Source organism: Platalea leucorodia, assembly GCF_965183815.1.
Source record: "Platalea leucorodia genome assembly, chromosome: 2".
Classification (NCBI taxonomy): Eukaryota; Metazoa; Chordata; class Aves; order Pelecaniformes; family Threskiornithidae; genus Platalea; species Platalea leucorodia.
The window spans coordinates 34,509,948-34,535,912 of record NC_138824.1 but is presented as its reverse complement, the minus strand read 5'-3'; the positions used below and the strand labels follow the sequence as shown (position 1 = coordinate 34,535,912).

The following is a 25,965-nucleotide window of genomic DNA, read 5'->3' as shown; positions in this document are numbered from 1 at the left end:
TCCAAACAAAGCACAGGTAGCACCAGCTACAGGAGAGGGGGAAACAGGGACAGTGAGTGAAGCCTGCCCAAGGTTGTGTGCTGTGGCCAGCTCAAGAACATGCTTTAATTTTAACAGCCAGCACTACTGAACTACCTTCATCCAAGGCCTGAAAGGACAAGTTGAAGAGAACAAGTGAAAAGATGTATTACTCCCTCTTCTTGAAGTGCTCCTTTGCAGAAGGTCCCTCTCTCCCCATGTGCAATTGTCGCACGGATCAGAGCCGAGTCTCCCGCCTCAGGTGCCTCGAGTTAGGCGGTGTGAAAACCACTTATCAACGAAATTACATCGAAGTCCCTGTACTGCAGTTCCCTCTGTCACCACGCAGACAGATGTCCTCTCCTCCAGGCTCTGTGGCAGGTACTATTTATGTTCAATATTGTTTATATACCCCAAAACCTCCACGGGGAGATGCCTAATCAATAGGCCAAGAGCTGAAATATAGTCATTTCGTGCCTTTATTTTTCTGTTTTTAAAAGGACAACGGTCTTTCTACAACTCTGCAAAGCCTCTTATAACATTAACAGCAGCACTGCCAGCTGCCAGGGCCCCAGGGGCACTTATGTGCCTCACTGCCCACCCCCTTGGGGCTCCCACACACACCGCCAATGTCCCAGGACCCCACCTCAGCCCCCTGGGGCCGTCAGCCCCCGCCCCAGCGATGCGGCAGCGGGGACAGTCTACAGCTCCCCGCAGCCCTGCCCTGCCTGGCCATGGGTCCCACTGAGCCAGGCCCACCCACGGGCCCATGTCCCAGCCCAGCCTCGCCTGTCCCCATCCTCAGGGAGGTGCTCAATGCCCAGAGCCAGGGCTGCCCCGGTGCCCCCCGGCTGCCCTGCTCCTGGCTGGGGTGGTGGGACGGGCCCTGGCTGCCAGGCCCTGCCCTGATAGACCCCAGGGGAGCCCCTGCTGCACCCTGGCACCAGCTGCCTGCAAAATACTAGCACAGGACAAAAATCAAAGGACAAGCTCAGCCTTGCCAGGACCACAACCTCCTGACCCAGCCCCTCCACACAAGATATTTCAGGGTTTCATAAGAGCAGGGATGTTTCTGCTTTCCTTCTGCTACTGAGCTACTGAGGTCTAACCCGCCTGTGTTTTATCTTCTCTCCAGCGACATTGTGTGGCACTCTGAAGAGATGGCTGCTGCCACTGTCTTCCCACCCCTGGGCCACCTCAGTGAGGTCCAGCTGGAGCCCGGTGCCAGGTCACACAGGGTCTGGGCCACACCGCAACCGAGCAGCCACAGCATCCCCACCTCCACCGCCACCGTGGAAGCCTCCAGTGCAGGCCAACTGCTGTTTCCAAAGGGCAGAAGGGTAGACCACAAGGGCCTGTCCCCAGGAAGCACTTGAGAATCCCAGTCAATTCACCAGAATCAGTCACATACCTGCTAACATCAACTCCCTTTCTAAACAGTGGTGACCTGAGGAGCCTCAAGGCCCATGCTGATGGCATTTCTTGATAATAAGTAAGTGGAGAGTTGCTCACCTTCTGTGACACACACACAGATGTAGAGGGAAAAAATATTTTTCGCAGTAGTTTCTTCTTCCTTTCTCAGCCAAATCCTTACTTGGGTTGTTCTGGATTATTCACACAGCAGCCCTGCCTGTGCTGACTGATCAGATTACTGCACCAATGCCTCCATGGCTTTCAAATTCATTTCACAGGTTTCCAAGAAACAGATGCTGATACCTGATAAGTGGCAGCACCTGGCTTCAAAACATGTCATCAGTTCATCAGCCTCCGATGTCTCGAGTAACATCTCAGCTTGGTGGAGAAATGTTACCCTAACCAGCTGACATATTTCTGTGTGGGGAAAATAAAGCTCCTCTTATGTACTTGTTGACGTACTGATTCACACCTTTCCATTTCTCCCAGAACTATTTAAGAACACAGAGCCCAAGTGAGTGCAATGATCCTCTTTCAAACATTTGGTGCCCCGGCTTCCCGTTACATCCCAGAAGTTATCTACTTGTCACAAGCAGCTTTACATGTCTCTATGGCACAACTGAGATTCTTTGAAATACTGTTTTTATTAAAACATAACCAATCATTTGCACATATATTGATTTTGATTATCAGAGGACACAGACATGATTGTATAGGTAACAGAAGAAAATGAGCTACACGAACTGCTTTCTTCATCATTGTAGGTCTCTGAATTTCAGTATTTCAGCCTGCTTTCTGACATGATGAAGGAAATACACTGATACAGTGCACACACTGAAAAACTATTACACGATACCCATTAAAAAAAAAAACACATATAAAACTAGTTTGATCAGACTTGTTTTCCACAAGACCTCTTACCTAGCTGCAAGACAGAATTACCCAGGGAACAAATTGGGCCCTACACTAACAAGGCTCTCAGGAATCTAATTACAGAACGGCAAAAGTGTTGAATAGAGGCACATTAAATAACATGGCTGTCATTCTGTGGCAATGCACAATATACACCTAAGAGCCAGTCATGGCCAATAAAGTCAATGGGAGGATTTGCATCAGCTTACAAGAGCATAAAGGAAAGGAAAACAGTGTTTCTTGCACTGTACTGCCAGGAAAATGGAGCCATGGTGACCACAAAACACGGCTAGATTGCAGTAAGACCATTCGTAAGGCCAGGTTTAGGCACATGGAATTGCTAAGGGCAGCAGAGGTGGGTGGAAGGAAAGTTAGTGAAAGCCCTGCTGCCAGTATTGCCCCCATAGTCACTCCGAGAAGCCAGCCTGGTGCTGTGGCAGCTTGGGAGAGGGCTGAGCTGGTAGAAGGCAGCTACAGGTGGGGCCCCAGGGGTGGCTGTCCCACTGCATTGGCGATGGCAAGGGCAGTGAGCTCTGCCCCTGCCCCGATGCCTTCTCTTCCCTCCCTGTGGTAGGATTTCAAACAGCAAAGCACATTTCTGCCCTCTCTCCTGAAGCCTTGAGTCAGATACTACTGCTTCCACCCAAAAAATGGGTTGCTGCCTTCCAACCAAGTCTACTTCTTATACTATTTTAATCCTTCAGTTAGTTTCTCTGAGGCCTCAATGCACTCTGATGAAGATCAGTGGAAATTCATTCTCAGTTTCTGGGTGCCTTGCCTGTGTCACACTGACAAATGCACATCAGTGGGTAATTAGCTCCTCAGTCAGTAGATAGGCTGTGCCCATCCATTTCTGTGAACAAAATGCACTAAATCTATGCAGTAAATCTACCTTTAGAGGCAGGACAGTTGTAAAGCACCAAGCACCAATAAACACCAATCAAAACCTAAAGAATCCAGTACTGCCAAACACTGCTGCCAGCAATACTACTGGCCAGAGTGGGCAATTCCTTTAAAGACTATAAGTAATATATATAACACACAGAGATACAGTACATCAGACCAAATGAACTCTAAACTGGCAATAACATTGTCTAAAGGCGTATCGGATCTCTCATTTTAGTTGCTGTCAGTTTTATCATATGCTTATGTCACTGAGATGCTAAGGCTGAAAGGTCACATCGTATCTTAGAAGGTAACCATCATTGTAAACATACAGTCCCTGATCTGTGGGGTTATAATCAATACTCTGGATTGTGTCTAACTTTTTATCCATAACAACACTAATACTACCTTCTCGGCCAGTACTTGTGTCATACATGTAGAAGATTTCCTCTTTCCTCGTGTTCATTGGCCTTGTGACGTACAGAACACCACATAACATGAAAGCATTGGAAACAGATGGCTTGTACTGTCTTGTCTGCCAAGTATTTAGCACATCAAGTGTGGTCTCATTGAGTTTGCTAATCACAATGTTGCCCATGCTATTTTCTGTTGAATATATTACCCACAACCCACTTTCATCCACAGCAAAATCTATGTCTTGCCATGATACACCTGCATAAGAGAAACGGTTACCGATAGCAGCATCTGGAAGTTCCTTCCTCAAAACCATGGTGTTTGTTTTTAAATCATGCTTCACCATATATCTTGAATTATAAGAATGATAGTACAAATAATTATTATAAAGGGCAACACCACTTCCTTCCCCATATGTTATTCTACTTTCATACATGGGTTTAAACAGCAGCAAATCATCAAAGGATCTATAAATTCTGTAGTATTCCAACAGTCTCCCATTTGTGTCCAATGGTGCAACCCAATAGACTTCCTTCTCTGGGTTAGAGGGAGAGTAATCTCTACCCCAGGAACCATATTTGTAGGAAAATCCTCTCCAGTTCAGCTTTACAATATAGGGCTGACTAACATTCAGCAGTCCACGGTGAATGCAGCTACCTGAAATTAAAGAGAAAAAAACAGGTTTTCCAAATGTCATCATTAGGAGAGAGGTTTTGCATACTGTAGCCTCTAGAGTGTGCTTACCAGGGATTACCTTTGTGGCAAAGCACAGACATAAATGCATAGCTTCATGTGTAAAAGGCTGATTTGGGGCCAAGGTCAGCAACTGGATGGCACTAAGTGTTCCAAGTTGACTCAGAAAGTTAGTAAAAAAAAATAGAGTACATATTATTACAGTTATTGGGGGGGTGGGGGTGGGAAGGGGTGGAGAAAAGATAGGGACATCCATCCTCAGTCACAATTAATTTGCAGAAAATAAGTGCTCACTGCGCTGCTCCAGACAAGGGACAGATTTCTGTTTCTACCCATTTGATGCACACCAGCCTGATGCACTAGGAAATCCCTTGGAAAATACAATTTCAGAAACATTTTAGGTTATTTTCTACCTCAGTGGAACTGAGAGCATGGGAGATGGGGAAAAAAGAAAGAGGAGCATCTGATTTCTGTGTATTTCACTGCAGAGGGGAAGGAAGGAACAGCAGCAGCAGTGATTCCAGAGTCACATTTCAGATTAGCATTCTGCTGTCAGAATCACAGCTTTACAACAGTGCGTCACAGCCGCATGGTGCCTTCCACCTCAGGCCCTCAAAGAAATCTGCAGACAGTAACAATCACAGCCTAGAAAATGTAGCCAGATATTACTCTGAGTTTTCATGTGAGGCAACTCTAAAGAGAATATGACTTCAAGCTGAATCAGAACAGGTCTGTTTTCCACATATCAACTACGAAGCCATTTTCAGGATCATGGGAAAATGATTTTAGATACTAGAAACACTTTCCTTTTACTCATGGTGAATGGCAGTGACATTCCTGTTTCCTGATAAATTCTCAATATTGTAAGTCACTGGTGGAAAAAATCCTCCACTCAGAAATGTCCATGGGCCTCTGATGAGTCCAAAGTTGCCACTGGCAAAAAACAGCATGCCTTTTTCCAAGTGTTAACATTAGCTTTTTGTATTACTGCCACAAAAGTGTCCCAGATTTTTCATTGTAAGGGCATGTTCACCTGGGGTAATGGAGACAGAGATGTCAAGTGACTGGCACCAGCTGTCAAGCTTAGTGGTAGTCCAATGTTTCCCAATTCAGTGGGGTGCTCTAGCTACTAGACAGCCTTCCGTATTAAAGACGGGTATATAATATGAATAGACTCAAGTCTCACAGGTCAATTAATGGATAAATTAATGGCCACAAATGTTTGATGTTAATAATACCTCCCTCAGCACGGGAACCCCGTGCACCACAAGCTACGGTGTCAATGATGAAAGTCAAACTTATCTTTTGAGGTTTGAATACTTGTCATGGGTACCATGTCATGATTGCTTACAGCCTGTATGAAAAGAATGGCTGTTCATAAGCTCAGTCATATGAAGGGATGTCTAGCATGTAAACAACCTGTGTCTTAGCACAAAGAAAAAAGAGAAATAACAGAGAAAGCATTCACCTTTTGCACTCAAAGTTGGCCATCCTTAATCAAGGCCAGACAATACTTATGGAGCTAAACTGGAAACTCCTAAAGCCACTGACAGAAAAAGCCTAAGAGGCATCATGCTCTCAAAGGCATCCTAGTCTGTCCCACAGATAGAGGGAAATGTGGAGACAGACCAATCTGAAGTACTTGGAAAAAGACTGTGAAACAAGATATGTGGTGAAATATGGACTGTTGCAAACATACAGAAATCTTTTTCTGGTCTGCTTCGCCCAGGGGGGAAGGTGCTCTGCCTCTGGGGCAAGGAAACCTGTGGCCTGAATGTTAGAAACATCCAAGCAAGAGGGTAACATTTGTGCCAATGTGTAAAGTTGATTTAGTCAGTGAAGGTCTCCATGTCTCATCCTTTCTCAAAATGTAGTATTTCTCTCCTTCCAATACATAACATCTTCATCCTTCACAGTTTTGTGCTGTCTTGCACTAGTGGCTTGGGGGGGACACGTGATTCACCTGCAGCCTCCTCTCAACATCTATGGGGAAGGTGGGGAGCAGCTTTATATTAAATATAGATCACTACGCTGAGCTAAAACCCTGTGTCCCCAGGCCACGTTGGCAACTTCCTTGGGGTCAGTATTGCCCATGGGAGCAGCCCTGCGTCACTGAGTGCCCAGCTCATGGCAGAGACAGTGACACGAGTTGGGAACAACCCCATTCTCCTCCCCCAGCCCCTTTTGTGTCCTGGGATTCTTGCGGCTGAAATGTGGAATGACCCTGGCTGAACACTGCTTCCCTCCGTGCCACCAAGAATCGATGCAAATCAGCATTCCTGGCTCGGAGTAGATGAGCATTTAAGCATGCACTTAAGTGCTTTACAAAGGATGAGGCCCTGAAGCAGAAACCTCATTTCCAAATATAGCACACAAGGAAGGCACTGCTGTACGGCTAGCCAGGCTGTATCTCTGGAAATGGCATGTAGCATGGCTAGTAACATGGCCTCAGCACTTGGCACAGATAGCAACGTTTGGAGGTGCTTACACCTCAGCTCATGCAAAGAAAGAAAGCTAAGGCAGACAGTGCAAAATGGCTTGTAGCTTGCCAACTCCATAAATCAATTTGAACTGTTTTTTTCTTATATCTCTATTATGTATTGTTACCTCCGGCATGAGGGCTTCTTTCAAGCTGGTGACATACTGAATGTATTACTGTGCTTAAATCACAATAAACTTATCCCAGAATTAAATGATTATTAAATGCTCTAAAACTCTTGATTTGTTTAGAAAAATATAGCACCGAAGCTTGCAGGTAGTGAAGCACTGCTAAGCTCATCTATATGCGACCTCAAATAATTTTTCATGTCATTAAGCAGAACACAATTCCAGATTTATTTTAATAATTCATACATTGTTTCATAAATAAAAAACAAACGTGTGTTCAGCAGAGAGACCTTTTTTTACAAAAGAAATAATAAATTATTATTTCTTCCCTTAAAGAGATCTCTCTGCTGAACACTTGTTTGGTTTTTATTTATGAAACAATGAATTATTAAAATAAAGTTAGAAGCGTGTTCCGTTTTAATGACATCAAAAATTGTCTGAGGTTTCTATAGAGTATGTGCTTGATTTTGATTTCCTTGAAAACTCTCCCAGAATTATTATTTTTTTTTACCAGAAAACTCTGTGGTAGTCAGGGGGTGATCTGTCTTCTGCATAGGTTCAGAAGAATTCATTGTTGTTTATTTAATCTAAACTTGCCTCCCTGTCTGCATCTTGTGGGGAAAAAATGCACAAAGGAAACAAAGTGTCATGTAATTTTGTAAATATTAGAAGGTACTTGAAATAAATCCATATGCATTATTCAAACTTTGAAGTTCTTAACTCCTTTCTCCACTGTTTTGGGCCACTGATAAGTGATGTCCTGGTATTTTTGCCTTCCTTTGTTTCATGCTTATGTAGCAAATAGGCGAGAGGAGGACTAACATAGGTACACGCACACGTACTTCTCCTTCTCCCTACATAAAGAACCAGTATCTCAGCTCAGTTGTTTACTAATCCTTCTGATTCATCAGAAAAGGAGCTGGCACTTAGTTGTCAGGACTGGAGGGAGCCTGACTTGCTTGGCTAACGGGCTGCGGAACTGAGCATGAGGTGCGTCCTGTTAGGTCTCGCTTCACCCACTTCACTCTGAAGCACTCGCAGAGCACATCAGCTTCTCACTCCAACAATACAGGTGCCAGAAAAACTCCAGCAGCCTCCCCCCACCAAGCAGCTGCATCTTATCACAGAGGAGAGGAGACCACAGTTCGCCTATGCAGCCAAAGATCACGAGACAAGGTGGGACCCACATTTAAAGGAACTCCCATGAGGGGCACAGAGACCAGGAGCAGGCTGGTGCTACACTCTCACACATCCTCCCAAGCACCAGGTGTGCACCCTCCTCTCCCATCAGATGAACCACTGCATCCAGATGTGTGAGCTGTTACCAGCCTTACTATGGCTTGAGACACAGGAGACACAGCTGCTCAGGGAAAGGCTCATCTCGGCTCCTGCTGTCTCACTGACATAGGAAGACCCACACAGACACCTCAGTCTTCACCAGTATCACAGGGCACAGACACAGGCTGACAGCTGCGTCAGAGAAGACTTACGTCATCAACATCTAACAGGGGATGAGGTGGAGGGCTGGAGTTCATCTGACCTACCTTCAGGCAACTAAAACTTCAGGTGCCTCAGCTAAGCTCCCTCCATTGCCAATGGAGAAATGCATGTGTCTCCAGGGGCAGTTCAGGCAGTCCTGCAGAGGAGGCTCTGGCCAGCTCTTTTCAGGTGCCTGTAGGCACGTCTCCCTCTTTGTGTATGGATGTATTCATTTTCAAAACACAAGTCAAAACACTGAAAAAACATAGACATCTTGGGTACATAGGAGGTGAAATATAAGGTAAAAGTGAAACCGCTATAAGACTCCATTAGGATTGCCTGAGTTTCAGCATTAGGGTACACCAGGTCTTCCTCCTGCTGAGACCTATTCACCAGTAACTTGAAATCCTTAATTTCTAAATGTATAAAAGCCAGAAAAAACAGCTTTCCTCTTTTTTTCTTCTCTTTTGTTTTTTTGCCTTTGAGAGTTTCATCGAACTCACTTCTCCCTGCTGCCTCTCTCAGATCATTCCAGTGAGACGTGACAAAGAATCTGCTGTCGAGCCCTCAAAGAACCATCCTGGGGTCTTTTCTCTCTATACCTGCCCTGATGCAGCCAGATGAGATCAGCGCAAAAGAAAAACAAATGGATAAGTATTTCTTCCCACCAGAGTGGTGAGGAGCGAGATGCCAGGAACTGCTGCAGATAGGAAAGCCAGTGATGATGAGGGGATGATTAACTGATTTATTTTAGCTGATAATTATTTTATTTTATTAACTGATTTTTTTTTTTTTAATTTACTGATTTTATTTTTTATTTTTATTTACTGATATTTTTTTTTATTTACTGATAAATTTACTGATTTTATTTACTGATCCCCATCTCAGCCACTCAGATACCCACCTCTCCAGTCGGAAAGAAAGGCACATGGAGACCAGTGATTTCTTTCTATGTTGTTTGAGAACAAGCCTGCTCACTCTGAGAAATATAGCAGCAAAAGCCTTGGGGGACAGAGTCAGAGGGGCTGTGTACTACAGCACTGAGAAGCAAGAAGCTTTAATTAAACTTGCCTTGAGACTCATGGTCTTAGACAGCTTGGGGATTAGCCAAGCTCTCTCTAGTTCATGTTGCCTACCCAAAATACAGAGGAGAGAGGATGAAGGGGGAAAGAAAACGCAGTCTGGAAACAGGACAAAGAATCAGTTTAATACAAACATTATAAATATAATATGAACTAAAAACAGGGCAAGGCCAAATGGTTTGGCAGGAATTCAAGGCATTCAAGCTTGCAGAGAAAACGTATGGAAGTTGTGTTCAAATGCATAAATGAGTGCTAGAGAGCTTCAGAGGCCTAGGTTTGAGCATCCATGCAAAGCCTCCAAAATGACCATCTTAGAAAACGCAGCTCTCTCGCATACTTACTCCATCTCCCCAACAAATAACGTCTCCCTCCTACTACTTGTTTTCAGATACAGTCTCCAGGACAGGTAATTGCTCTACAAAGTTCTCTGCCCAGAGAATATTTGCCCCCCACTAGGCACACAAAGTCAGGATGCGCCAGTCCTGCGTGGATTAGCAGGGATCTGAGCCTACGTAACACCGGGGTTATCTGTGCAGCTGGCATCTCCCAACAGGCAGGAAACTTGCCAGCCCTCCGCAGTTGCTCTGCCATTCCTTTGTGCCAGCCTCAGAGACCACCTTCACCCTAAAGGTGGCCACGACAATAAGCCTGCACACATCTTCCAACCCTCCCTGCATTCCTATTGCTGTGGGCAGGAGATCGACTCACAGGTAACACCAGAGGGTGTCCTCAGCTGATGTCAGTGGTGGTAATTCTCTGGAAGTCAATGGAGCTATCGTTGTTCATACTACCTGGGGTTTTGGCCTTCTAGGTTATTTTCTGCTCTGTGGTTCCCACACAATGCAGTGACATGCAAAGGTGCCTGAGCTAGCTGGCACATCAGTCAGGAATAAGGCAACGCTAAAGCAATATCATTTCGGTCCCAGATAAACGCTATCCATCTCCCCATCGTGCCCTAGGAAGCAATGCTAAATGATTCTATTACAGTCACAACCCTATGCAGTTGCATTTACCCATCCCAGAGCTATCATGCTGCTCTAGGCATGACTTGCCTATCCCTGCATGGAGCTGCATTGTGAAGCGTAGACTTCCCTTTCCCACTCTGAAATCTCCTGCATCCCACAGACGCTCATGCCAACCACCCAGGCGTAAAAGCAGCCCCTTCCTCCACCACTCATCGAAGGACACAGTATTCTTGTTCCAGAGCTCAGTACTTTCTCACCGAAACAAAGGCTTGCTGTAGGCTTGAAGAGAAAGAGGCTGTTTCTTTCCACACACCGTCACCCTCAATAAATCAATGAGATGCCCTTCAAATACTTTTAAAACATTGCTTTTTTTTTTTATTGAAACACTTTAAGCCCTTCCTTAAGGAGCAGAGAAGGGCCTTGAGACTTTGCAATGAAGGTTTTTGTTTCAGCTTTCTCTCCTGCCTGATCCCCAGACAAGGTGCGCATCCTGTCAGAGAAGTGCAGCAGCTGCCTGCGCTGCCATGAAGCCCTAAGGAGATCGCAATAGGAAAGGCTGCTGACCCTAAGGGAAGCTTGTATTTCTGCCTCTCACCTTTCTAAATGAGAGGTTTGAACTAGCTGACCCCAAGGAGATGAGAGGTAAATGCTGGTAGGTGCAAATCTGTGCTCCTTGCAAGCAGGACACCGCTCCTCCTTTTCTGTGGGTTTGTCTAGCTGATTGCTAACCAGCTTATGTGAAAAAGCGAAATCCTTCCCCTGGATATTGTATACAACAGAGCACTTTCTCTCTTACAATACTCTGTCAAAAGGAACCCCCTGTGTATAAAACACTCAGGGGATCAACACAGTTTGATAAATCCTCCTGTCTGTTAGCAAGTGGGATGCTTGACCTGGCATACCTAAACTAGTGTTTCCTAAACGGTTTGCTCCAGTGTATCATATCTGACTCTCAAAATTTCTCAGACTATGATTCACTCACAACATGATTTTTCAAACTGAACACACTGTCGAGACAAAAATTATTCCAGTTGTAAACTGATTACCATGTGCCCTGTGATTGTTGATACTTTTATATGAACAGCACTCTGGGAACCACAAATCTAAGCCCCAGAACATAGCCTTTCCTAGTTAAGAAAATAATAAAATCCTAGTCCCACTTATTTCCCTGAGACCAGAATTTCCCCCCAAGGCTCTTGACCTTCTGATTTAGAAGAATCTTTTGCCTGTGAAGCAAAAGTAATCTTCATGCAAAGCTACCTTCCGGAGCTGGCATACCAACAGCTTTAGTACATCAACTGTTGCTCGTACGTTTCTCAAGTAGCATTGGAGCAAAATTGCCATGACACAGGTCATTTTCACAGGAACTATTAAAAATCAAAGCTGGTCAGAAAAAAGCGTAGTTTCCCACAAGAAAAGGTAATCGTTTTGAAAAAGAGAAGGGGGGTAGAGATTCATTTTCACACTGCAAGAGAGAGGAAGATTACAACTTTTTCCAGTTGAAAACAGCTACTGTGTCTGGGTTTGCTTCCTGCCCTCATTTTCCTTTTGAGCCCGTTGATGAAACATTAGGAGCTGTCTGCTCAATTTTTCAAGAGCTAAGTAGTATCATTACAGTTGTATTTAATATTAACAAAGGGAAATCTCTGCATTTACTGTTCTACCCATGTATTATGTTGTTTCTTATCTGATGTACAAGAGAAATGTTTACCTGGTGGGAAATAAGGGGGTACTGTAGTTTTGTTTGTGCTCTCTTCGCACTCTTTCAATCGATTCTGCAGAGACACAATTTGTCGACGAATTTCAAGGATATTGTTTTTGTCCAGTGATTCTAGTTCATTTACCAGTATAGTCAGATTAGTGATCTAGGAAAAAAAAATAAAAAAAAAAAGAGCACGTTTACATTTCTGTCAGCTTTATTTTACAGATATTTGCAGGCAAGGTTGATCATACCACAGAAGATGCTACAGAACAGGTTTTTAAGAAATATCCCTAAGACTAGACCTTATGCTGCTAGCCTGAACTTCACATTTCCAGCAGAGGTATGCAACCACAAAGAAATGCTTTAACACTCAGTTGTGTACCATAATGCAAAAATATAGTGTTATTTTATGCATAATATAAAAATATCCAGTACATCTTAGGCAAGTACTAGCTATTATTTATAAAAAGTACTTATACCAACCTTACAAAAGTATCTGGAAATTTTATTTGCAAAGATAAATAATGTTCTCAATCACCTACTTGATTATCTAGAGGACAATGGGGAAAATGATATTTCACTTTCCATCTGAAGTAATTATTCTCTCTAGGTAAGTGATTAATTACAATTTTGCAAATGTGATTTATAGTCTGCTGGGAAGGTTATAGTCTGTCCCACTTCTTGATTTCATATTGATTGGGCCACTGCCCTAGCAACCAGAAGCTAATTTTTTAATTATCTAAGTTAAAGCACAGAGGCTTTCAAGCATGGGAGGTCTATAAATTAATATTTATTATAATAATTTCATCAACTCCTGTGCTTAACACTATGAAAAACTGTTAACTTTCAGGCAGATAGTTGGCAAAAATAAAGAGGTCCCCATTTGTTTTGAGGTTTCTTTGCTTTTCTGTGTTCTGTATCAAGGAAAAAGATGTTAATACATTTAAGGTCAAGCTTTCTTTTAATTTATGCTGATGAAATGCTAAAATAATTCCACTGGCTGCAGTAGAGACAGGCTACATTTCCTCAACCTAAACGCTAAAGAGAAAATAGACTATCTGTATTTTTGAACCCTCTGTGGCTAATTAAGAGTCTGGCAATACCTCCAAATATATTTGCTCAACGATGACATTGCTTCCAACAAGGCTGGATTTCAGCTGAGTGACCAGTCTCTCTAGGTCACTGATTTCCACTTTCAGTAACTGGAAGTCCAGCTCAGTGTAAGATATACTGCTCTTCTCCATATGCTCCACTCTGATGGTTAGATTAAGGATTCGCTGCTGATACAGTTCAATCATTTTTGAGTACTCTCTAACCTTAAAGAAAAATAAAAAAGGTACATATTCAAGTCCAGGTTAGCAAATAAAACAAGCCTGTTTGACATCTTTATTATATTTCTGAGTACCCCATGCATAACTTCCACATACTTGACATATATATTCTTCACATAAACAACATAAATGAAATTCTCATCACATACATAAAAAATGTAAAATTTAACCCTCATTTATTGTTGGCAGTTCCACAAAGTCCCCTCAGGAATGCCTGGGGATAACTGAAGGCAGAATTTTACTTGCAGTCTTCCATTTTTTTAATTCTTTGCCAATATTGTCTCTGTGAGCTAATTTTATCCTCAGTATGCCAAGAACTTGCACTGGCGAAAATTTTATTAGGAAATCTACAGTGTATTATCTCACAAAAGTAACTCAAGGAGGCTGAAAAACGCAATAAAGGATCCCCAAGTTTTTCAACTTCATTTCCTATTAACTCTGAATCCAAATAGGATTTTACCCTGCGTACCTTTGAATTGTGTCAAAAGTTGGCAGAAATGGTTTGGGGGTTGTCTTTGGGCAGGGGGGGAATATCTAAACACAGTGTTAAAAATGAAATCTGGTTTAAATGAAGGTGTAAAATTTATTGCAGGCTTTAGCTACAGTAATTTACATAGCAGCCTTTTCAGCCTTTGAACCATTAAACAGTTGTCCGGATAAATATATTTTCACACATGTATCTGCTGAGGTAAAGGTCACAGCACAAGCGTTGTGATGCAGAATGTTAAGAATATTATATGGATTTGGGACATTCCTTGGAAAATATCAGTTCCTTGAAATTTAACACTTTGGGAAAGATACATAATTTCTCTCCTATATGCTTCATAAAAGTCATGTCTGTTTTCCCTTAAATCAATATAATTATATCACAATAGGTAAGAAGTAGGAATAAATATAATTAGTTTGTTCCACCAGTGACTCCGTATTTATACTCTCAGATGGTGTTTGTAGTATAGGTCCCTCTCTCTACAGCACTATGATTTCCATAACTATTACTTCTTTGACTGAAAGATTTTTAGCCCACATCATCTCAAACATTCTTGCATTACCTTAACATAGAATGAAAGTCAGTATTTTTCCCCATTGGCTCTGGAACGGCCTCTAAAATCCTGTCATGATGTGAAGACCATGGACTCCCTTTTCTCCTTTTCCGGCAGCAGCCCAATGGGGCTTGATGGGGACCCCAACAAACACACTTATCAAATAATTCCTTTCAATTTTGATTGAACCTCTTGTGTACCAAAGAGGAGGTATGGGAGCTCATGGCGTGGAAATTCATGAAGGGCAGAAAGGATCCTTTCAGGTCATAAGATATTCAGTGATATGGTTTAAGAAGGAGAAACATAAGTGAGAAGACCCTCTTTTCAAAAGTATAATTTTCAATAGTGGCACAACTACACTACAAATCTGAATGAACCCCTCTGCATGCACATACATAACATACACCAAAAACAGGCTGCTCAATCCCGCACATTTAAATCAGGGTTTGAACCAGATCTTCTGTTCTAAATGTGTGCAGCCAGATTTTGAGCTGCTCTGATATAAACTGGCATGTCTCCATAAGCTGCATCAGAAGCACTCTGACTCATAACACTGGATGCTCTAGATCTCCCAGGTCAAGCCTGGGTAACTTCAAGCTAAGGAATAACTAAAAGTTATTTATTACAATTAAGAATAAAAAAAAATAATAGTATATAAAGACTTAGGCCTAGCTCCTTGTATTCGGCTGACAACAAGGACAGCTGGGATCCCTTGTTGTAGCTGTCACCATCATCTGTTCAGGAGGGAACAGTAGGAAGAACTGGACAATGTTCTTGGTAAAGCCAGATGTAGCTGGACCTCACACTTTCACTGATCACCAAAATCAGTTTTGAGCTGGAAGATATCCTCAAAAAAATCTTCTGAAAAAATTCAATGTTTAAACTGTGTGTCTAGAGTTTGCGCAACAAAAAAGAAAGCATGTATGATTACAGCCTGAGAAATAGAAAGCAAACCCATGTCTGAACAAAATCGCACTGCTGCGTGAAGCTGCGTACATCATAGAGATATTTGGAAATCAATCTAGGTATTAATAACCTTTCTCACACTAATACTAATAGTAATAATAATAATAATAATGCAATACAGACTAAACCTACAAACCACTGAAATAAACAGACTGATGGAATTAGTGATGGCTACTCATTAGTGAGAAACTTGTGAATTTGGAGTTTTCTCCAGGGTCCTGAGAGCCTGGGCAAAATGCTGAGGGCTGGAACAAGGCATACATAGTTATTTCAGCCCTGATTGCAGAGTGCTGCAGGACACAGACCTGAAGTTCTCCTCCCACATCAGAGGGTTTTCACTCAGTCAACCATCTAGGTCATTTAAGGACATGTCAACACCATCCACTGGAGCATAGCTGAGAGATATGCATACAAGTTGAGCCTGAACTAGCCCCAACACTCTGCAGGGCTCTATACAGCCACACCAGCATCGCAATGAACTTAAGTGAATAGCTCCCCTGCCAAATTATTGGACAAATATAATTTTATCAGCAGTGCTGCTCTAACAGGTCTATACTGCTTTTGCAGACAAATCCAGCACATATGTCAAGCCTTGCAATGCCCTGTGTGGACATTCCCACCTGCTCAGATCTGGCTTAGGAGTTTCTGTAGTTTAGAATTATCAGTTGAAAAAGGAACATGATGTTGCTCTGTTGTTTGGCAGATAGATTTAAGCAGCTTGTAATCTCTGCTCTTCTACTGTGTCTACCTGCTAGGGACTGGCTGTTGTCTCTTGACAGGTTGGCACAGAAATTCTGTGCATATCCCATATTCAGGGACACAGACCAATAACTAGTACTGCCACATTTGTCGTAAAAGCCTGAAGCAGGGTATGATGAGTGCATAGGGCTTGTATTAGCCCTTTATTGGAAGAGAATGGAGCAGTGGGAGGCATGTGTAGGAAAAAAATTCCTGTTTCAGTTTTTCCTCCTTTCCAAGCATTGTCACCCTCGTGGAATGAAAAGGGCAGGAAAAATCTGCAATGCTCATTTACTGTGTCATTTACCTGCAATTGGTATTTATCAACACAGGTTTTGCAGCATGCAAACAGACACTTCTCCAGCACACATTTGGAGAGTACAGAAGGGGCAACAAACGTGCAAGATGAAGATGTAAGAAAAAAAGTGGGAGGACTGAGAATAAGAGGATAAGAGACTGAGGATAAGAAATATATATAAGTGACAAAACCAGCAACTCTATGAAGTCACTCAGCCTAGGACGCTGGCTTTGGGCAGGCCTGACCTCTACAGACCTGTAAGGAGCAAGGTTGGCAAGCAGTCTGCAAGCTGACACCGAGAAGAACTCCACTGCAGGTTAACCTATTCTGAAAACAGCTGTTCCTGGCGGAGGGCAGGCATGCTTTTTTCTCCTCCTGTTTTTCTGATGTGAGGATGTTGTGGCCGTTGTGAACCAAGTTCTGAAAGGCACTTTCTCTCCTTGGGATCACGTGTTAATCCATCCCTGTTATGGAGGTGTCCTCTCCCCTTTTCTATTGAGAGGAGCAGCCAATTCCCACTTTGCTTTGAAAGGTTAATTTTCTTCTGTAATCATAATTATGCTGGCAAAGGTTGATGTGACAGAGGAAAAATTAGTCTGGTATTTTCAGCCTACAGTTTGTACTCATTTGGCACATGAGAGCATCTCTTTTATCTGCAAGCTTCCTTGCCTGCTGATTCTATAAAAGGACCCCCTTGCTTTTTGAATTAGCCTACAATCAGGCAAAAGGTTAACGATTCAATCAGGTTGTTTATCTGGGACTTCTAGCACATGGAAAGCATCCTTAAGAGGGTCCAATCTTGCAGCTCTTACCCAGGAAAAGCTCCCATGAGCTTCAAAGGGTGTTTTAGAAGAGCAACTAAAGCATGGATTCTCAGAGTCAAGAAAGGAAGCACTCAGTAGAAATGCCCGCCCCTTTGGTGAGACTAGGTTATGTGATTCCCTAGGAATCTGCTCAGGACCATTTCTAATAATGATCAATAATAAGAGCTTGGCTTTCCTCCATTTCATTATTTCCTTCTTTCTATGAGTATTATCACGACTAAAGTAATATACAGGATTGTATAAGGGGGATTTTTTTCCACAACTGGAAAGGTGAAGAAATTTTAAGCATGGAGACTCATGAATCACAAGATCTCAGATTACTTAAGTTCAGGTATCAATAGGGCAATGCTTGACAGCTTTCTTCTTTCTACAGAAGAACAACATAACTGAGAAATTGTACACACATAGAGTTACACCAAAATTCAATCTGTTCATTTTCATTTTTGACCCAAAATGTCTCTTTGCCTATATCACACCAAAGTATATGTCACACTTTATCTAACTAGATGCATTGTAACACGGCTTGCCTGATCAGTCTCGACAGGATGAAATTCAGTGAAGCCTGAGTTAGGTCAAGAATTTTCACTGTCTGCAGCAAGAATTGAAAGCCAGGGTCAGTGTCTACACTGCAGTACACTGCTGGGCACCTAAGGATGACAACAGTTACACCAGTTGACACCAGCTGGCAACCTGAACGTTAAAGTCCATGGTGGGGATTCAGCTTGCCCTGAATTTAGAGGTGAATTTCAGATACAAATCTGGACACCTAATTTTAGGTATCTATACAAACAAATGATTTGAACTGAAAGATCTTACCACAGGATCCTCCGCCTGTTGTTGTGTTTTTTATGCACAACTTCTTATCTGTTCTTGATTATACCAGAGGAGGTTTATGAATATTTATGGTTAGAATTTATAATTTAATGCTGTGCCTTTTCTGCTGATTAATTCAAGGACACTTCATTTCTTAAGATGCTTGGTTCCTGAAGAAAACACTTTCTGCTGGACACCTAATCTGAATCCTGAATATTTATCCACTATCAAAAGTCAAAGACAGATTTCTGTCTTCACAGGCAGCTTCCCCCAGTGCACTGCAGCAAGTGTAGCTTTGCCCGAGTTCCTCAAAAAATGGATCTGAATTCATGCAACAAGCAGCCAAAGTAGTGTAAGGTGTGTTTGTCTTCAACAACAATGCATAATTCAGCAGTCTCACTGCCACAGCTTCAGATGTTGACAAGGAAAATATTTGATTTTTTTAAATTTTTTTAATCTGTGAGAGCAGAAGTGAAGGGGCAAATATTCACCTACTTCTTCACTCTGGGCTGTGGTGACCTTTCTCCTCTTTCCCTTCATTTCCCTCTTACAATCTGGCTGGCTTGATACAAATAATAACACATGAAAGAGCAGGCGGCTTGGCTTCCTATAGCTCTGTGTAGCAATCACAAACCAATAAAACTGAGCCAAAAGAGGAAAAACATAACGATTCTTCCAAAAATACCATATGCCTCCAGCTGCAAAGGCCTCGAAAAGAGACCTAAGGATATTCAAATGTACGACATGCTGCAATGTCAAAGATTTGAGATTTAATCACCCTTCTTGTTCTTACAGAGCCCTCTTTCCCGGTGTTTGAAAGACAAGTCACAGAAATCCACTGACTGCTGTACTTTTTCACAGGCAACCATTTTCCAGCAAAGATACAATTGTTATATTTATAAGAAAAGAACACCTTACTTGAGAAAGCTCGCTCTCAAATTTCTCCAAGAGCATTGTGGCTGTAATTTCCAATTGCTCAGCCTTCTGCACTGGAAAGGTAGTATCCGGCAAGTACACAGAGCACTGACAAGTTCCCTCGTCATCCACCGAGCCGGAGACGTTGGCAAAGAGCTGCAATAACAAATCAGTAAGGAAAAAAGTGTTAATATTCTTCTCTGGAATCAGTAGCTAATGCCTGACAATAATAAGAGCTATGACAATCATGAGATCGACAACTTTGTTACTAGACATCTTTCACCTTTTTCTTCCAAGGAATTCAAAATATCTAGCAATTTTTATGACTCAGCCTTACAAATCTTTCTGAAAATAGCTAAATATTGCTGTAAAGGTTTTACCATTGGAAAAAACAGAGGCATATAATAGTTCTTACTTTCCCAGTCTTGTGGACAATGTTCCTAAGATAATGAAATAACTTTTCCAGCAGAGGGAAAAGCACACAACAGCAGGAAAATAATAACTTAGTAAGTTAGGTCTTATAGCTACTGTTCTGTTAATCTGAATTGAATTGATCCGATCATCTATTCATTTCCATCCATAGAGATGAAAGAACTGAAATAGAACTAGTAACAGGGAAAGTTTTGAAAAGAAAAATGCTTCATTTGAAGTTTCACAGTCAGCCCCAGCAAATAGACATATGCATTTAATTATACACCACTGAAAGGTGACAAATTAAATATGCAGGCTAAGCCTAAGGTAGAGATACTTATTTTGCTACAAAATACTGCACGTAACACCCACACATCACAGCCTGCTCATCCACGTTTGTGGATAGTTTGCAAAGCTATTGCCCATGCCATTAGCATGAATCACCTTGTCCTGGCTGTCTGCATATTCAAAGCATCACCACCGGAGCAATGGGTATGGTGTATGGAAAGGTCAGAGCTGGCAATTCATGATCTTGCCATAATTTACAGCCAAAGCACATCATTTCTTATAAACACCAGGCTGAATACTGAGTGTGTTTCAAGCAGTTCTTTTTTGTTTGTACACAAAACGTTTCCCAGTTCATAAACCTATCACGAATTTATTAATAAAGATATTTGATGTTACTTTAAAATATTCTGGCACACACTTCAATGTGGCTGCATATTTTAAAACTACAAGCTTGCTCTTTAAATACACTTCTTTCTATAAACTCTCCTCCTGCTTTGCAGAAATCCCAGTTATTCATGTGTTTTCTCTTTCTCTCTCCCTCTTAGAAATAAACAAGCAAACAACAAAACTATCTATCTATCTACTGAAAGCTGACATTTCAGCACTTCTTCCCTCGCTTTTTCACAGTGATTTCGACTAACTTCCTCACTGCCAAACTAGCCCAGAACATGCACTGATGGCCAGCAGCAAAGCTGTCTTGATCTGTGAGCCCAAGAAGAGAACAGCAGCAAGCAGGAATGATCCCAGCTCACACTTCTGGCAACCTCTTTACCACAGCACACATCTTATTTTGAAAGAAAGCATGAAAAGATGTTTTATCTATGTTATTCAAGCACCATGGGCCTTAAAACTTCACTCATAGCCAGAATGCTGAAGACATGTAATATGAAAGGAAGCAGAGAAGTATTTCATGGCATTCCAGAATGTCCCAGCACATAACTTCCATTGATCTCCCTGCCAGGTAGGTTACCAAAGCACTTCTGAATATCCCACTGAGAACGTACTGCAAACTGTTTCTAAGTTTCCAAGTATTTTTTAATATATGGCTATCAGTACCTAAATTACTATGAAAAACAGGTTCCTAAGTCACTTAGATGTTTCTGCGCCTCTGAGTCCTCTGTGTATGGGCATGACTGGGATGGAAAGTTGCTCAGCAATAACAAAAGAAACAGATGGGGGAAGAGACAAAAGAAGAAATAAATGTGTCTTAGTGAGTACATGGGACTTTCTATAAGACCGTTGTGCACTGGCATGCTAATTTTTGTGTAGAAGGTATTGTATTCTATCCCTTCTGTGTGTAACACAAATATAATACATATGTGCATATGTATACCAAGAGAGAGTATACTTTACATAATATGGCATAGTATGTACTATACATATATATGTTTCCATATATAGTATAGTGCAAACCGCACATTGTGTACTCTGCTATAAACTACAGTCCTGACTATATACAGCCATCAGTTTATCTAGAGGTACGTGCTTACTCCATGTGCTAAATAAACCATTCATAAATGTATTCAGATGATCTCCCAATAAAACTCCAACTTGTACATTTATCATTGTATTTTAACATTAGTGTTATGAGAGAGCCTTGAATTGCAGGCAGAGCTTCACTGCCGTAAGTGCAGCTTATGTACAAGCCAAGAGACAGTTTTCCCAAAGGAAAAGGCAGCCTGGGCAGACAGAACTACTTCCATTCTTCCACTGACATTACAAACATTGGGATCATGATGTTCACGAGACCAAGAAGCATTGTTTAGTTAAAAGCCCCTTGGGTCAGTAAGTGCTTCAATCAAAATATAATACCAGTCAAATGATAACCATATAACAAAAAACCCTTCCCTCATCCTGTAGAAAAATGCACAAGATAGATAAGCTGTTATTTTTGATGGAGTTTTATGATTTTAAAGTTTAATAATTTACACTGAATGCTTAAAAGAGAGCAAACTGTCCAGGCCTACAACAAGGACTTGACAGCAACATTTCACTCTGTAAAATTAAGCTGTTACATATACATATTTGAAACTATGAGAAATGTTTCTTTTCCACATCCCTTCAGTTTAAGAGAGGGAGTAGGAGCTGGAAGGTACTTGATTTTCTGAAAACGAGGAAATTAATTTATTCAGCTGCCTAAATGTGGACATAGGGTTACATCCTCAAAACAGCCTAGCCATTTCAGTGCTTAATTTCCAGCTACACTGTAGCCCAGTGGCATACGCAGCTCTGAATTAGCTACTTGCTCTTCTTAAGACAAAGAATGGGATCCACAGAAACCACACAGCAGGGACAGAGGCCACCTCAGCTTGGCAAGGAGATGGATGAGGTCTGGGTCCTGCTACTGAGAGAGAGGCTCCTAACTCCATTTAACTTTCTAAACCCTCTACTGGAGCCAGAGACTTAACTCTCTCTCAGAAGAGGTCCTTCCACAGATCCCAGGTGCCACACTGGGCTAGCCTGGACAACAAAGACCTGCCATCGAGCTGTCTACCACCTCTGACCTGATCTGGAGCTGTGCTTTGGATAAACCCTGTTCGTGATACTAGGTTGCAGGATCATGCAGAGCAACTGTGTCCCATTCAATCTGCTCCAAAGCAAACATGTTATTAAGCAGTCACTGACAGAGAAAGGGAAAGAAACCAAACCCTGAAATCTGCAGACCATGGACTTGAACGCTGTACGGAACGGCACGGAAATCAGATTCAAGTCCTTCTGTCACCAAACAGTTGAATAAAATTTGAGCTAAGTAGAACAGGAAGAATCAAGATTTTCTCACCCCCAGCAACCACAAGTGAGCACTTCTCAGAAGATTGTTTCAAGGCCCTGCTCTGGTTTACATGGAAGGACAGTTGAAAAGAAATCTTCCCCTTCCTCCAGGGACGCTGTAACTGCCAAACTGTTTGGTACCTTGCCATCAAAACCCCATGGGCCCAGCTGTTTCATGTCTGGGGTCCAGTTCAGTACTCACAAGGGCAATGCCAGAGCCTTGGATGTGACTTAAGGCGTTGAATGACATGGCAGCAGCACTGATGATTTTGGGAATTCATTACTGCCTAAAATCCTGGATATGCAACACCTAAATGCCTTTTCCTGGGCAGCCTGACCTGTGAATATTTATCAAGGTTAAATGTCTGAGTGACTGTGTAGCATTTAAAAAACAGGGCACAAGTTCCTAATTTTGTTTTTTTCTGGACTTCACTAAAGAACAGTAATGGTCATACCTTTGGGGAAGTGTGCAGGTCACCAGTCGTCTTGCTAGGCTGAGCCAGATACAGAGGTGTCGTACTGAAATGAGAAGTCTAAAAACCAAAGGAAAGTCTTTTTCAGTGTGAATTCCTGCATATGGCACCATCCCTTCCCCACCAGCTAGCCCCCATCCTGCCACTCCAAAGCACTTTGATTTTATTATGGCAGCCATCCCCAGCAACTGTAAAATTAATTGGCTTTTCTGATCTGCTGCTGAGGCGACTAACGTTTCCCCAGGCACAGTGTCACTTCATAGACACCTCTTCTTGCAGAAAGGCTCTGTGTGACCAGTGCAAGGCAGGGGACATTCAGCGTGCCCAGGAGGTGTGAGCTGGGGCTTTGACAGGCAGCCCTGGCAGATTGCATGGCAGTCTAAAATGACAGTACCGTGCCCCCCTGCCCTAAATCCAGGGACTAGTGTCCTCCCAGCAGGGACATCCACTCCTTGCTGCCCAGCTCTCCCTCCAGCCTCTCGGCGCAGGACTCACTGCCCCTTTCACGCCAAGCTGTCAGGCTGCGAGCTGTGACGGCTGGGTCACGCATCCCGCTCTCCTACTAGCACCACGGAGCAGGCAGCATCCCACCGCGGGGAGGGAGCACCAGGGGAAGCCACCACACTGCCAAGGATACAGCCAGGTCCACCTTGGGAGTCTTGTGTAGTAAGACAATATACATCCCCTTTAACTGTCATCTCTGGCTGGTGCCTGCCTTCCTGTCGCAGCAAGGAGAGTGGCTGTCACCCTAGCACTGTACTGTGTGTCCCTAAAGGTCTACTGCGTCCCCACGTCGTGTGCAGAGCACAGTGCATTGCCATAATGCAGCACACTGTCATCTGTAGTGGGGTCTCACCAAAATGTGTGGCAAACTGGAAACTGCAGGAAGACACTCGCAATGTCAAATGGTGCAACAGACCGAGCATCAAATGGTCTTCCCCTGCAACAGGACACCTACCACTGCGTCCTCCTGCATTTCCCAAATCCCAGCCGGAGCCCCATTCCCAAGCCAGGGAATGGTGGGGAACTCCAAATGGCCGGCAAAGGGCAGGTCTATTAAAGGGCACAGCGTAAACAAGCTTTTGTGGGACAGTTTGTCAAATAAACCCATTTGAACAAGCATTTGTGTGCTCATATGATTACACTGAACATGGGGAGGGGAGCTGGTAGCAATTAACAGTGGTAGGACAGAGAGCATCACAAATTGTGTAAATTACACAAACTGGGGACTAGCTTAAAGCTAAGCAGACTGAGGAGAAATGTCTCCCATATTAAGCTTTCTTATCAGCTTATCAGCATATATTTACACCTCCATCTTGACTTTTGCAACTTTCCGTTCCTTGAGCAGCTAAATGCATCTTCCCAGGGGATGCTGACTTCACTGCCTGCATCCACAGCACTCCCAAACTTCAAAATATATAAATAGGGGCACACAGGATTTTTCTGGCTGGTGACTAAACCAGACAAATCAGAAAGAGTCATTAGGAGCCAAAATGTTTTTGCTTTTTTTTTTTCCAAATTTTAACTAAAAAATACCAAAATCCAGTCCCTTTGGGTCAAACAAAACCAAAATGTTTTGTTTCATTTGGAAGAGATTTTAAGCTATTTGCAAATTTTCTTCTGATAATTTAAGCCCAATTTTTAATTTAAAAAGAATGAGACAGTACAAAATCAAAACAAATCTCTCACTAACATAATTTTTACTTATTGCATTTTTTTTTTTCGAAGTTTTCTCTTCTCCCTTCCTCCCTGGATTTGTTGGTGGGGTTTGGGTTTGTTTTGTTTTTTTCTGATTAATAGCTTTGATTTGAACTTCTCCCTTGCCCAAACAGACACTGTTTTATGGGGAAGAGGGAGAGCACCCCACAAAAACCACCCAGCATGCCTTTCATATGCCTGGTCACAGAATACAACAGCAATCATGCAACTGGGAAAGCCCGCACCTCCCAACTCCATACACATCAAAGATGTGGATCCTTTCCTGCTATAAGCCCTAGCTAATTAATTAGAAGCTACACAGAGCATTTAATATCCACTCAGATCCTCACTGGGACTTGCACTCATCTAACCAAAGGCAGAATTTGACTCTGATTTTAAACCTGTGCCTCACTTTTATATTTATTACCCAGTCCCAATACATTAGTTGCAGGGAGGATGGAGGAATACTTTAAACTTTCTCCATGCAGAGATCTCAACATTTGCCTAATAATTTTCCAGTAACCTTAAAAGATTTTTCAGCAATCTAAATTACATGAGAAGACAAGAAGGCACCAAAGCTCAGGTTATGAGAGCTCCATCTTACCACTTCTGCTGTCGCCATTGTTGTAGCCAGAGCAATCATGCTTTGCATGAGGAGCAGCACAGCCACCTGTGTGTGCTTCATCTTCTCAGCCAGCAGCTGTGACAGCAAAGGGACAAACGAGATCTTTTATAGTAGAGTCTGGGGATTTCCCCAACCAAACCTTAAGGAACTTGCATGATATTTTTTTAAGTGTTTGGAGAAGTGATGTCATGAAGTCATATAATAACAGGTGCCAAATACTAACATATAAAGAACACAGGAGTTATTCACCATGAGAAATTCACTACATCCAATTTCCTAACAGGAACACTTTCCCATGTGGTGCAGTATCTAATCTTAATCTTCGTTATGCAGAACATCAGGTGCTTATTTGCTAGGGCAGGTAGATAGACATTTCCTCTTACGGTGACTCAATCACAAAAATTCTTATAGATACCTTCTAAGTTATGCAGATAATACAGGTCTGGGTGGTATTTATTATTTCTTATAGGTACAGAGAAGAGCAGGTCAGGTTAGACTTTTCACACACCAGAAACATCCTCCCCTTATTTCAAAGGCCAACAGACCTTTGACATTAAGTAAAATGCACAGGGGTCTTTACCAAAACCTGTCATCTCTTGTCCTTTC

The 25,965-nt window shown here is 42.5% G+C and overlaps 1 protein-coding gene across 1 annotated transcript; it reads right to left on the bottom strand.

Moving 5' to 3' along the window:
• Window positions 1–3,505: 3,505 nt before the first annotated feature.
• Window positions 3,506–25,549, bottom strand: OLFM4 (olfactomedin 4; the record flags this gene model as incomplete). The annotated part of the gene is given in 8 exon segments (XM_082337912.1): window positions 3,506–4,299; window positions 12,180–12,333; window positions 13,274–13,481; window positions 19,094–19,251; window positions 23,019–23,096; window positions 25,339–25,464; window positions 25,468–25,525; window positions 25,527–25,549. Coding segments are annotated over 8 exon segments (1,599 nt in total).
• Between the last annotated feature and the right edge of the window lie 416 nt (window positions 25,550–25,965).